Genomic DNA, 14841 nt, shown 5'->3' with positions numbered 1-14841 from the left:
AAATATTACCAAATCCCAGGTGCTAGATTGAATCCAGAAAACAAGAGTGTTCAGCATTTATCCAGGAATGGTCCTGTCCACAGAGGTGGTTTATTTATACTGCACACTCAAAGTCACGACAAGAATACCTCACTAATGCTCTACAAGGTGACCAGCACACAATGTGCTCTGTACTTAGAACTTCAAATTATGAAGAAAAATACGATTGAAAAGAAATTAATCATGAAAATGTGAAAAAAAACTCAAAAACAGAAAAGGGATCGATATATGAAGGACAGAAAACACGCAAAAGGCAAAAGCAGAACTACAATACGGAAAAGCGGAGTTAAAACACTGAAACTAGAAGGTACATGAGAGATCACACATCCACTGGCCAATAATGTTACCACCAAGTGACAGAGGAGGGGCTTTAAATTGGTGTCTTTGTGACATCACAAGGCAAGCTTAATTCCTGGTCTTGGATGTGAATGAGACCAGCCAGCTTGAGATAATAACTCAAAAACAAATATCTGATAACACAACCAATTAAAAAGAACACAGATTAGGTCATTGTTAACTTTGATGTACAAGATTAATCCTAAAGCAACTTTGTTTTGCCATGTCACATCCTTTAGACATATCTGTCACCTGCTGGATGGTTCATGGATGCTGGATGAATTATGGCAAATTAGGAACAGCCAGGTGCAGTTCAATTCAGATTTGCCTGCTGCCTGCGTAACACTGTGCACTTCCTGTTCATTGGTGTGCACTGCCCACCAATACTCGCCTTTCTGTCAGCAATGCCAGCAAACGTGGGGAGAAACATGATGTCAACTACGAGGGCAAATACGGGACAAATACACAAAAGAATGGGCAAGTAAAGGTGGGACTAAAGCATGATAGAACGTGTGGCTGGGGGTGGTGTCAAAACTTTTCATCTGAATAACTGACATGTTACTTGTATCAAAGTTATGACTTTATTATTACACACACAAAACTGATTTTTAAATTTAGTAAAGATAAACAACCTTTATCTTTTTTAAGTTTTATAACTTTTATCCCACATATCAGGAGACAATTATCCAGGGACAGCAGGCTGATGGAAAATCATACCCATGCTAATACCCATGCTTGCCACAAATCACGTCTGGGAGCATGAGCTGTTGCTGCATCCACGACACCACAGAAGTTTCTTTGATCCTAGATGGCACCCATGCAGACAAACAACTGGTTTATCCATTCCCCATCTCTCAAAAGTAACCATCTAACCAGCCATCACATTCGCAACAGATCAGACTCAATGGACTGGAACCATCTTAGTCTTACCTCTTGATTCTACGGTTAGGGTTTTGTAATATCAGATGTGCATATGATTTTTGTTCAAATCCTATCGGCAGCATTTGAGGAGTAGAGCTTTATGTTTACTTACTGAATGGGTCTGTTTTCTTTGGGGTTTTTTGTGGTTCTTCTATAAGTGAGGAGACAGTATTTTTTTGTGGTGTTTTCTTGAAACATCAGAGTAAATGTCTGGCTCTGAACAATATGAATCAAAGACTGGTGGCTTTGTTATGGTGGAAAAATTCATCATCACATTTACATCGCCGTCTGATTGGCCAGTCAGACGTGCAATATAAGTGGCATCGGTGAATAATGTAGTCTGATTGCACTCTCTGCAGAAAGGATTACCACTTCTGGGATGGGACTGAAACATACCACCCATGGTCAACAATGACCACAATAAGCTCCTGCAGACACCATGAAACACAGTCATGTCTGATGGAATTTAATGCTTCAGATGCTTTTGGAAAATAGAACCCAGGCAGCCACATCAAATTTTGTGGTCCACATTTACTTAAAGTGTGTGCATCAACAACAAAGTGAAAACAGTGCTGTTAACTGTTTGGTATAGTGATTGGTTTGAGTGCAAACAGTGTTTACTCTGAGTGCTAAAAGTCACTGTGATCATATTTATATTTGTGGAACCCTTTTATCACCTGGTTGTAAAGTGCTTTCCAACAAACCACTAACAAGCCTCTAAAACATTGCAAATGATAAACAGACTATAAAGTGACTTCGAAGAGGAAAAGCCATCTGCACATCACTATGTTTAAGGTCATCTACAAGATCTCAAGGTGGACTGCGGACATTATAATGCAAACATGACCAAAGAAACATTAGACTTTGTCAGAACAATAGCTGAAAAACCACTGATAACCTGCTGTCTGAAGGACTGCAGCAAAACCTTGTCCAAAAAAACAAACAAATAAAAAATAAACAAGAGCAATCAGAGATTTCTGACGTCTGTTGATCTGGATCCAGATCACCTCCAAAATTTAGTGTAGTTGCCATGCCCCAGTATCTATCTGTGGTGCAAATTTGGTGAGAATCTGTGAAGTAGTTTTGACATAATCCTTAAAGGACATGTCTCACGCTTTTTAACGTCCCAGTTAGTAAGACAACATGAAGGTACTCATGACTGAGTGTCTCTGCACACGTGTGCTAATAATTAGTGATCTATGATTTATTTTATTCCTCTCACTCTGGGCATTAGCAGCTGCATTTCTAGAAAACGTTTCACTCGGCAACCCTCTGCATTTTTTGGTGTGTGACGTCCTTATTACCAAAACAGAAACATCCCAATGACTGACAGACAGAAAGAAAATAACCTGTTCCGTCCAAAAATGAAGCTTCTGAGCTGCTGTTCGAAAGTGATGGCTTGGACTTACAGAGAGGAGCTGACCCGCTTCACCCTGAAACTCTTAACTTTTTCACAGTGTCGGATTTTGGAGCCTAAAGTGTGGTGACGCGCTGTTTGTTACTGAAGCTGTGGACATGGACATGGGACATCTGACACTGTTTTTAACAGACTGCCTGGACACAGAGATGGATTTGTCATATTGGAAAAAGTCAAAATACATTATTTCCAGGAGTTCATGGATGATATTTTACATGCCACGATTGAGAGAGAGGCAGAGCTGCAGCTGCGTGAAGTTTACATTTGGAAATTAATCCATAACATGACGGTGAGTCTGGCATGTTCACGATTTTACCTCCTTTGTGTTTTGTGGCTGAATTACTTTTTTTTTTTTTTTTAACTTTGAGTGTAAATTTGGAGCTGTGTATGTGTGCTGCAAAGCTCGCTCTGTGTGTGTGTGTGTGTGTGTGTGTGTGTGTGTGTGTGTGTGTGTGTGTGTGTGTGTGTGTGTGTGTGTGTGTGTAACTGACAAGCCGCTCGTTCTGGCAGCAGATTTAAATTTTTTAGATTTTATTGATAACAACACTCATAATTAATCCTGAATAAAGCTGAACCTGGAGCAGAGATGGTTACTGACAGGCTGCGTTTATGACTCATGGTTGCAGGTGCACAGAAACCTTCTTGGAGCCGCAGCTTTTACCGTGGCTACATCAAAATTAACAGTTATAACTTAAAAACGAGTCATCATAACACAACATCACACTTATGTCAACTTTGGAATTAATCTGCGTCTCCATTCTTAACATTATCAGCTACATTTCATTGAAGTGCACGCTGGGACGCTTCTAGTTGCGACGTCACTTGTCAGAAACACACTGGTACTCATGAGTACTTTGTTTTCAGACGATGGATTTTTCCATGACCTAATATCTATCTGTGGTGAAGGTTTCATCAAAATCCACGCAGTAGTTTTGACGTAATCCTGCTAAAAGACAGACAGACAAATAAATAAATAAAAGCAGATGATTTTATTATGTCCTTGGCGGATGTAAAAACAAATAAATAACACCAACACAAACACATCAAAATCCATGTCAGATAAATATATGAAATAGTTTCTGTTTTGGTTCACCTCAGAGTGACCAAATGAGCAGGCATTGTGAAGTGGAATCAGGCCCCCGTCGTCACGGGCGTGAACGTTAGCACCCATCTGAAGCAGATGGTCCACGACATCTTTCCGACCAAAACCTAAAAGCAGACATTTTTTTTTTTAAAAGGTAGAAAATGACAAGAGAGAGAGGGGGGAGAAATGGAGACCTGTATTAAAACCACCACATAAGAGCTGCAAAAAATTCATCCTCATTTCAATTTCGAGCGACAGGCACAGAAACTGGCTGTATGTTAAAGACGTGAAGATGTTATTTGTGTTTCAGAGGCTTCATGTCAACATCTGTGGATCATTTTTGACAACAAACATCTGTTTTCACACACATCACAACTTATATGTACAATATGTGACCCCCTTTAAAAAATAGAGACCACTGAGCAAACTTATGACATGCATTATAATATGACTGAACACCACTGATAGTAAATTTTTTTCAGATGAAATACCTGATTTAACAAATTACTCAGCCACTGTACATGTAACTGATGATTACGTATTTTTTAAACAATAACAAAAGTCAAATTATCTCCGCCGCTTAAAGACATCAAACCAGAAATATTTTCTTATATGCATATCTTCACATGGTGTGCTTGCACTGCATGAGGATTTATTGAAATCCACCAACTGGTTAAGGAAAAGTTACACCTATTAAGCCAATATTATATGATGCATTAATCTATAATATTATAATTGCCAAGTGGCCTCTGTGTGCGTGTGCATGTATGCGTGCATGTGTATGGCTTCGATCATGCAAAAGCCAGAGAGTTGCCATTTCCTATTTGGCAGCTTAAGTATTTTAGGTCAAGGATGAACGCTGCAAAAACGGAAAGTTGATACGACAAACATTTTTGGAGAAATGAGCCATTATAGCTAACAATTAAACAATGGACATTGTGCTGCAATGCACCATGGGAGTTCAGGGTTTTGGGATTTTAAATGTTATTGTGGTTCATGTTAGTTTAACAATGTTGTTAGTGTTATTGATTTATTGTGTTTTTGTAGCTCAATTGGTTAAGTCAGTTTAAATAAGTCTCATGTTGCTCGCACATGTGACTCACATTCCAATTCATTATACAAGCTTTGCTTAATTTATTATCGCCCTTACAAAATGTCAGCTACCTATTTTACAAACACTACCCAATCTAGAGTCCGTGGATGCCCAGGGGCAACATGCTAGTTATGTCTGTCAAGGATGTAGTAAAATCACTGGCGTTTTTTTAGTTATTTGTCTGTCTGACTGACTGACTTTTGGCAGGATTTCGTCAAAACTACTGCACGGATTTTGATGACATTTTCACCACAGATAGATATTAGACCAAGGAAGACTCCATTAAATTTTGGAGGTGATCTGGATTCTGGATCAGTTTCACTTTTTATAGGCTTTGAAGAATTACTGTTAGCAGGATTATGTAAAAACTACTGCACGGATTTTGACAAAATTTTCAACAGATACATATTAGGTCATGGAAGACTCCATTAAATTTTGTAGGTGATCCGGATCCAGATCCAGATTCTGTATCAAGTTTCACTTTATATAGGCTTTGAAGGATCACGTCAAAACTACTTCAAGGATTCTCACCAAATTTTCACCACAGACATATATTAGGCCATGGAAGACCAGTAAATTTTGGAGGTGATCCAGATCAGGATTGGCGGAGGTAAGAAATCTCTGATTGATCTTGTTTGTAATTATTTTCTTTCATGTGCATCTTCCATCCAATGGTTTAATAGGTGTTGCGCTTACAAGACTCATTAACAGACAGACAGGGTGAGTCCTAATTTTGTTTGCAGGGCATACACCAATATGTCTGCAAATTCATCATGCTCATCATCATTCATCTGCTCAGCAGCTCAGGATCCACAGAGCAAAATCCAATTCAAAACAAGCTTTTGCTATTGTTTTTCATTAATTCTCTTTCTAACCAGTTTTATTCTGCTTCCCATTTTACCTCCAGTGTAATTCAGTATTTTAATTTGATTCTTCTTTCGTGTCAAAAACAACTTAATTCTAACACGTCTCTCTGTTTTGTTCTTTTAATTAGTTTTGTGAAGCATATGTAGCAGCTGTTTAAGAAATTATTGTACAAGAGTTTCTATTATTTATGATAAATCTGCTGAAGGATTCCACAGAATCTGTTCATATCAGCTGATGCACTGAAGACTAGGAAGCCTCAGACATACAACAATACTGTGCTTTTTTATTTTAACCTGCAATACTGAATATTTATATACACAGTCACATGTGGAACAAAAAGTGAAAAATGGAAGCCACTATCCTTCGATTTACATACAAATTTAATGGTATGAACATGAAACGTCATCTATTTTTGAGACAACTAAACACATTTTACCGCTGCCACATGGACTGCATTTATATATAAATATAAATTTTACCGCTGGCAATTAATAAAAAAAAAAAATACATACATTATAATACAGTTAAGAACAAAGTTGTGGGTAAACAACTTGATTTTTCAGTGTGTTCTTAGTTAAATTAAACCAAATATATATGAAAACCGGTAAACATCTTTGACGTTTTCCAGTTTAATGCCACACATTAAGCAAACATGAGTATCTTCTAAACTCACCAACTGCAGCCTTTGACCAAATAAAACCTTGACAAACAAATACTTCTCTAGCATGTGGAAGAAATATTTTAAATTTTTAAGACTTTACAATGTGGTATAAATCTGAGACATAAATGTGCTTTATGTATTTGCCATATAAAAAAAAAAAAACTCTAAACACTTCACAAATTTAGTGTCTGTACCGTCTGTGTGTTAATGACATTAAAGCTGTAAGAAACATTTTTAAGGTTTAATTATATGGGGTATATACTGCATTTTCACATTTCCTGAACAGCAAGCATGCAAACAGCAGATAAAAGGCATGTGTGCAAGTCACGTATGAACCATATTATTATACATCAGTGTCATTACAAACTATCATAAGGCCCGTCACCCAGCAGACTAGTGACAGACGTTTCCTAATCAAAAATGGAACTTAGCATTCATAACCATCTGTTCATTAGTGCATAATTACCTGCAACAACAAATCAGCGCGTTTTCATAAGCTTAGGATGAGCCCTTCATATGTACATAGCAGCAAACCCATCACCACAATGTTGATTTAGCAGCCCACAAAGGACATACGTTGTTTTTAACATTTTGCAGCACAACCAGAAGTCTTAAAAAAAAGTAGAGGAACCAGTAGTTGCTCCTCTATACATTCTCTTCTGGTTGCTAGTGCAGGCTAACTGGCTACAGGTACAAGAGATGAAACGCCTCTGATTGGCTGATCATCATCACGCGACAACCCCCGTGCTGTTCAATTAGTTAAGCCTAACCTGACAAACATTTGTTGCAGTGCTGTTCTCCTACGTACCTGTTCGTGGTTAGGGATATGTCTCCTATACCTGTACCCACTTTGTAAAAGCTTTGAGAACACTCATATTTTGAGACAGAGGATTGTACATACGAGGTCTATTAGATAATAAACCGACCCTTTTATTTATTTTTTTTAACTATATGGATTTGAATGACGTGCGATTACACCAATCATGCTTGAACCCTCGTGCGCATGCGTGAGTTTTTTCACGTGTGTCGGTGACGTCATTTCCCTGTGGGCAGGCTTTGAGTGAGATGTGGTCCCGCCCTCTCGGCTGAATTCCTTTGTTTCACACGCTGCTCGAGACGGCGCGCGTTGCTTTATCAAAATTTTTTCTGGACCTGTGAAGAATATCCAAGTGGACACTATTCGAGAAATTTAGCTGGTTTTCGGTGAAAAGTTTAACGGCTGATGAGAGATTATGGGGTGTTTCTGTCGCTGTAAGGACTTCCCATGGAGCGGGACGTCGCGCAGCGCTTCCAGGCGCCGCCGTCGGCCTGTTTCGAGCTGAAAACATACGAATTTAAGGCTTAATTCACCCAGGACGTCATGAGAGAACAGAGAAGATTCAGAAGAGGCCGGCATGAGGACTTTATGCAGACATTCCACTGTTTAAGGACATTTTGTAATGAAAGACGTGCGCGCAAATTCGCAGAGTCATTTCCGTGACGACTCGGCAAATCTGTGTGCGCCGTGACAGGAAAAACACCTCCGCGTTGAAAACCATTTGTAAAATTCAGGCGGCTTTTGATGGCTTTCAACAAGTGAGTAACTGAGAAATTGTTTAACAGCTTGGGCATGTTCCAACTTGCCCGTTAAGGTTTCCAACGGAGGTGTTTTTCCTGTCGCGACCCCCCGCGATCGGGTCCGGCCCGACATGCGACTCTGCCCGCACGTTCTTTCATTAGAAAATGTCCATTAACAATGGAATGTCCGAATAAACTCCTCATGCCGACTTCTTCTGAAAGTTCTCTGTTCTCTGACGTCTTCCTGGGTCAACAGAGCCTGAAATGTGGAAGTTTTCAACTTAAAACGGCGAGACGCTGCCGCCTCGAAGCGCAGATCGCCGTCAGGCGCCATGGGCTGTCCTTAAAGCGACACTACCAGACCATAATCTCTCATCAGCCGTTAAAATTTTTACGGAAAACCAGCTGAATTTATCGAATGGTGTCCACTCAGTTGTGCCTTACAGCTTTTGAAAAAATTATTATCAAACAAAGCAGCAGTCTCTGAGCCATTCCTAAACAATGAAAAATCAATGAGAGGGTGTGCGACTTCTCACTCAAAGACTGCCCACAGGTGAATGACGTAACCGACAGGCGTGAAAAAAACTGTCGCATGCCCACAAGGGTTCAAGCATGTCTGATGTAATCACACGTGATTCAAATCCATATGGTTTTTGAAAAAAATAATAAGGTCGGATACTTTTCTAACAGACCTCGTATTTCTTAAAGCTTTACTCACACTGTGCACTCTATTAAGAACACCAAAGTCCAGTTTGTGTGATGACTGTGAGTGCTCCGGGTCCTGAGCTAGGCTAGAACACTGGTGTGGGTCTGTGGTGTGGAACATGGTCCACCAGGACTCAATGCTCACATGTAGTGTGATTACAAACAACACTGTAGGAGTACGAAACTCGGATGTTATGTCACTGACAGAACTCTTCATTTTAATAATTACTACTATTATTACTACTACTTGGACAATACAAACATGGAGACCATTATTTATTCAGACAGGTCAGGCATGGAGAGGTCCAGTGAAACCATTATTAGCAGAAATCCTCAGTATTTGGTTCATCCGAATATGCCATAAAATCTAAAGCCCCATTCAAGCTGAGGATGGCAATCCGCCTTAAGGAGGATTCGGGCCAGATACATTTTTTGTGAATGTGACCAGTGTAAACTGGAATTGTTTTCTACTGAGCAGGATTTACCAAGGTCTGAATGCAAATGTGGCTACAATCCGGTTAGCTCTGGAATCATGACATCAAGTTATCAACCTTCCTCACTATGTCCGTGCACTCACAGTGTCTTCTCCATTGTGGAGGCGCTTGGTGGCAGCTGCAACGGTGATGACAGCAAGCAAGCTTTTTTCTCTGCAGTGCCTTCTCAGCAAGAAAATCCCCAAGGTACATTCCCTTCCATGTGTCATACATACCTGCGCACCCACGTCCAGATCCACATGCACACACTCAAGTACTATCACTTCCAGACACATCTCTTTTGGCTTGAGTTGGATTGACTTTGGACGCTGTGTTGAACGATCCAGATTTGAAAAACAGGTCTGAATACTAAATGGCTAAAAAGCAATCTAGACTGAATCCGGCTTGACCCGGTGTCACGGTCTGATCGGTCACTCCATCTGACAAGTCCCCTTGCCTTCACTGCACATGTGTCATTTCAGAGCGTCAGCAGCGATTAACTGATTATCGCCTCGTTCTGCTTAAAGGGCATGCCGCACATTTTTTAATGTCCCAGTTAGCAACACAGCATCAATGTAATCATGACTGTAAGCACATGTGCTCATATTTAGTGTTCTCTGATGGTTTTTTTATTGCTCTCCCTGAGCGAGTTAACGGATGCATTTCGGGAAAACATCTCACTCGGCAATTCTCAGTATGTGACGTATGTGTTAGCAAAACAGAAACCTCTGATGGCTGACAGACAGAGAGAAATGAATGCAGTTATGTCCAATAACGAAAGCTTTGGCGCTTTTTGTCCTCCAATCTGAATTTAAACTCCCTGGGTTGATTTCTCTGAACGCTTTCTGCTCTATTTTAAGAGACTGTGAATGGAATTCTTCTGCACATTGTCTGTGTTTGTAAATTTTAAACTGATTTAACATATATTGTTACTATGACCAAGCTGATTGTTTTACCAGTACATTGCTTGTATTTGTTTTAACATTCTTTTGATGTTGTTAACTTGTTTATTATGATGTGTGCTGCTGCCAGGTCACCACTGTAAAAGAGGTTTCGATCTCAATGGGCTTTTTATCTGGTTAAATAGAGGTTATATTAATGGTCTCCATGTTTGTCTGTTATTAATTTCTTGGGCCACAATGGAAACAAGCATTTTTACTTATTTGTGTTAGCCTGTAAATGTGTTTATTTAATACATTTTTGTATTATTTTATGCATGTTTACATTTTATACAAATAAAAAAAAAAAAAAAATCAATCAATCAAGCCAAACAAAATAATGACCAACACCAGCATAATGCAGTCTGCTTCCTCACCACTAGGTGACACTAAACCTGCATGTTTTTTTGCTTTTTTTTTAATGAATGCTTTAATGTTTGTGGCTGCGGTTTGTTTAAAAGATGTTTTATTTGCGGTTTTACCTGCAGCAAAATGCAGCGGGGTGGATTTACGTCCTGTCATATCTTTAGCGTTCACGTTCACGGTGTCCACGAGTTTCTTCACACTCGACACGTCGCCGTTCCGACAAGCTTCAAATAGCTCCCTGAACGTTCCGTTCGGACCGCCGCTGCCGGCGTCAGCGACCCCCGTCTCGGGCGTGGAGCCGACGCTGGTCCCGCGGCCGTCGGTGGAGGTCGGGGAGCTGCTGCCGCTACTGCTGAGGTTCGGGCCGGTGGGAGAGGCCGGCGTTACCTCCACGTCAGCCGGCTGCTCCGTCACGGCTTCATGTGGAAGTGGGGCGACATCATCGGCGGGTATCGGGGGAGAGGCAGGCGGGCTGAGGGAGAGCGGGGTGCTGCGGGGCGGGGAGGACAGCAGCGAGTTCAGCGGCTGCGGCTGCGAACAGCGACGAGGCGTCGCCATTTTCACAACACAGCCAACGGCAACAAAACACTGCTGACAACTTCCTGTTGAGAGAAACACACTTCCGCTCGGATTTACCCAAATCTTAAAAAAATAAATAAAAATTAAATACAATTGCAACAGCATTTACCCAATGACGAACGTTTAACAGGTGTTGTATTATTTTGTGTGCTACTATATTCTTCATCGACCTCAAAGCTATGTGTCTATGTAAAAGGGTTATTTATCTATTTATTTATTTTACATGTTTATTTTTTGTAGCGAATACTATTTATCATCATCATTCACCGTCATAATAACAACACTGATATAGTACTTTAAAGATAATTCATAATTCATTTATTAGTGTGAAATAAGTAGATAAACACATATCATGTGTATCTAATACCGCTAGAACACACACAAGTGCAAGTGTGGGGACCAAGCCTGCGCACAATAATTCAGATGTGTGTTTTTATTTTTAGAAAATTATATTTATAGGTATAAATCACCCCCCTGGGGAGGGTGGTATGTGTGTCCTCAAACGCAGGTCCTCTACCAGAGGCCTGGGAGTTTGAGGGTTTGGCACACTATCTTAGCTGTTCGTAGGACTGCACTCTTCTGGACAGAGACCTCTGATGTTGTGCCTGGAATCTGCTGGAGCCACTCTTCCAGTTTGGGGGTTACAACTCCGAGTGCTCCTCTTACCACTGGGACCACTTTGGACTTTACCTTCCACATCTGCTTCAGTTGCTCCGTCAGTCCTTAGAGCTTCTCTGTTTTCTCATGCTGTCTTTCTGATGTTGTCAGCTGTGACTGCCACATCGATCATAGCGGCGGTTTTCTTTTCCTTGTCAAACACCAATGTCTGGTTGGTTGGCCAGCAGCTGCTTCTCTGTCTGTAATTTGAAGCCCTGTCGTTCTCAACCACCTTTGGTGGGGTCACCCATCGGGACTTTGGGACTTCTAATCCGTGTGCAGCACAGATGTTCCTGTATGTTTTTCCTGAAACTTGATTGTGCCCCTCAGTGCCTCCCAGCTTGCATCTTGCATCCTGCTATTATGTGCTGGACTCTCTCTGGGGCACATTTGCACAGCCTGCAACTTGGGTCTGGTAGGCTGTGCTACACTCCTGCCTCTATGGATCTGGTGCTTAGGGCTTGTTCTTATGCTGCCATGATTAGGGCCTCTGTGCTGTCCTTTTGGCTGGCCTTTTATAGCCATTGGCCAGTCTTCTTGATGTCAGCCACTGATCTGTTTATAGTACATACCATGGAGGGGATTGGTCTTCACAAACCATGTGGACCAATCCAACAAAAGGGTCTTTTAAAAACCACAGCACATCTACAAAGATTGAGCGGAGTTTATGCCTCAGTGAGTCGAGGTCATTTTGTTCGCAAAAGGGGGATCTACACAATATCAGGAAGGTGGTCACAAAGTTATGGCTGATCTGTGCAAATGTGCCACATGGACAAGATGTCTCTTTCACAGTGCAAGTGGAACATCTTATCTGTTTCTTCATCGGTAACCATTTGTTTGATAAACCATCATTCCAGAGATACCCAAGAATCATTTTAAGAGACTTGGCATCAATGAGTATTTGAATGTGTCCCACGACCCACAACTTTCCACAGTGGTACAATTGTTGGCAATGTCACTGTCTCACAGCTGTGGTCCGTGTTCAAACCCATTATTATGATCTGTGGAAGTCATTGAATGGCTTCCCAGCGTCAGTAAAGTATGACCTACAATTCTCACCTTTAGTAGGATAAGCATGGAGAGATGGTTGAAAGATATATACCTAGCCTGATTTAAAAAATAAAATAAAAATCCAAATCTTGGCAGCAATCAGATATTAAGAGTTACACCAACTGACCACCAGGGAGCAGCAGACGTTTTACAAAAAGTGATGCAGCTTTGCAAAATTTTAATTCCCTCTGTCTGATGTACATGATATCATGTTGATCTTGAATTTATTTCGAAATTGTCACATTTTGGTAATTGAAAATCCACGTTTCAAAAAGCCTTACACCAACTATATATTTTGCCCATTTATGGAAATTTCTTCTCCAATGTGTGGCTTTTTTAATGCACTGTGTTGTGTGTCATATCCCAGCTATACATTAAAAGCTGCTCTCACACAAGCAGAAGTTAATCCAGGATCAGAAGAATGGCGTCAGATCAGCGCCATGTTTTTACGCAAGTGTGGTTTTGGCACCGATCTGATGCCATAATAAACAGAAGACAGGAAGACCTTGTACCAGCTCATTTTGTCCATTCATTGCAGTGATGCATCCTTATCTGCACCTTAAACATCAGATGTTGCAGCTGTTCACATGTCAAACGTGCAAGCAATGACCCAGAATCAGGTTGCATCAGTTCTCAAACTTGGAGAGTTACAAAGGTTGTGACAGATTGCTGACATACTTCACATACTTCCTTCAGCTGCCGTTTAAAGCACAAACATGACCTGAAATACAAATTTGCAATCCAGTAACATTGTACAGTTAATGACAAAACTATTTACATTTCTTATACTTTTGGGATTTAGTTTTAGAATTTACACAAAATGTTACTTTATAGTTTGCAAAAAAGAAAAAGTAATGTTTTTAAATAATGAAATCTCAACTCTTCTTTGACCTTATTGTTGCTTAAATAAGAATTTTGGTACGTTATTAACATCATGTGAAATGAAACATTTGGTAAACATGTCTGATGTAGGTGATATCTACAGGATGAACATTACTGTATCTTTCTTAGAGAACAATGAAAATGGAAAATAATTTTAATGCATCAGCTGTTCAAATTACATCACATGCAATTTAATATTAGAAAATTCACATAAATCATGGAAATCAAATAAATCAGATTTTATATCTGATTACTTATCAAGCGGCATCCCACAAGTCTCAGTGCTTGACCCTGTCCTGTTTGCAATTTATAAAAATGACTTACCTGAATCAATATGTACAAATTATATATAAAAATTTCTCAAAATTATCTTCCTTAAACTCAAACCAAATCTCTACCACTTGATATAAATTAATTTAAAATATAAATGCCAACATAATGGATTGCATAAGTAATTTCAATTTCAATTTATTTTCATTTATACAGCGCCAAATCATAACAGAGTTGCCTCAAAGCGCAAATAAGTAATGGGCTACTTTGGTGTAATACCTGTAAGTAATCAGTTTTATTGCCAGTTATCGACAGACAACTCAGGGGATGGATACATGAACATTTCCAAGTCACTGAATATGTCTTGAACTTTATTTACGTCAGTTAAGAAGAAATACAAACAGTATGGCACACTATGGTAATTCTGTGTGGAGTAGACAGTTCTCAAAAACTGAGTGACTGCAAGAAGGAGAAGAGTGAGAAAAGACACCCAGACAACTCAGAAAGAGTTATAGGCTTCTGTGGCTGTGAGTGGAGAAATTGTGCACAGTGCATGTATTGCATTTTGTATCCCCAGTTATACAGCTTCATGATGAAGTGGTATAGAGAAGGATCTTAAAAAGAAGACCTGAAAAGTTCAGCTACAGTTTGCCAGATGGTACATCTGAGGTGCAAGCATAGACTAGATGTGTTAGTAAAAGAAAATAGTGAAGAAATGGATTTGAAATGGCATAAACAAATTAAAATGTGTGAAATACCAAGGGGCCAAATACTACAACCCCTGGCAAAAATTATGGAATCACCGGCCTCGGAGGATGTTCATTCAGTTGTTTAATTTTGTAGAAAAAAAAAAAGCAGATCACAGACATGACACAAAACTAAAGTCATTTCAAATGGCAACTTTCTGGCTTTAAGAAACGCTATAAGAAATCAAGAAAAAAAGATT

The 14841-nt window shown here is 39.9% G+C and overlaps 1 protein-coding gene across 1 annotated transcript in view; it reads right to left on the bottom strand.

Annotated features, from left to right (window-relative positions):
* Nucleotides 1–11112, bottom strand: part of LOC117529029 (poly [ADP-ribose] polymerase tankyrase-1) — a 211339-nt gene extending 200227 nt beyond the window's left edge. The window contains exons 1-2 of the mRNA XM_034191721.1: nt 10574–11112; nt 3807–3922 (exon numbers count right to left, since the gene is read on the bottom strand). Coding sequence (XP_034047612.1) covers nt 3807–3922; nt 10574–11015 — 558 coding nt within the window. The 5' untranslated portion in view covers nt 11016–11112. The remainder of the gene's footprint in view (nt 1–3806; nt 3923–10573) is intronic.
* Nucleotides 11113–14841: the final 3729 nt, after the last annotated feature.

Source organism: Thalassophryne amazonica, chromosome 17 (assembly GCF_902500255.1).
Source record: "Thalassophryne amazonica chromosome 17, fThaAma1.1, whole genome shotgun sequence".
NCBI lineage: Eukaryota > Metazoa > Chordata > Actinopteri > Batrachoidiformes > Batrachoididae > Thalassophryne > Thalassophryne amazonica.
This window is presented reverse-complemented; position numbering and strand designations above follow the sequence as displayed.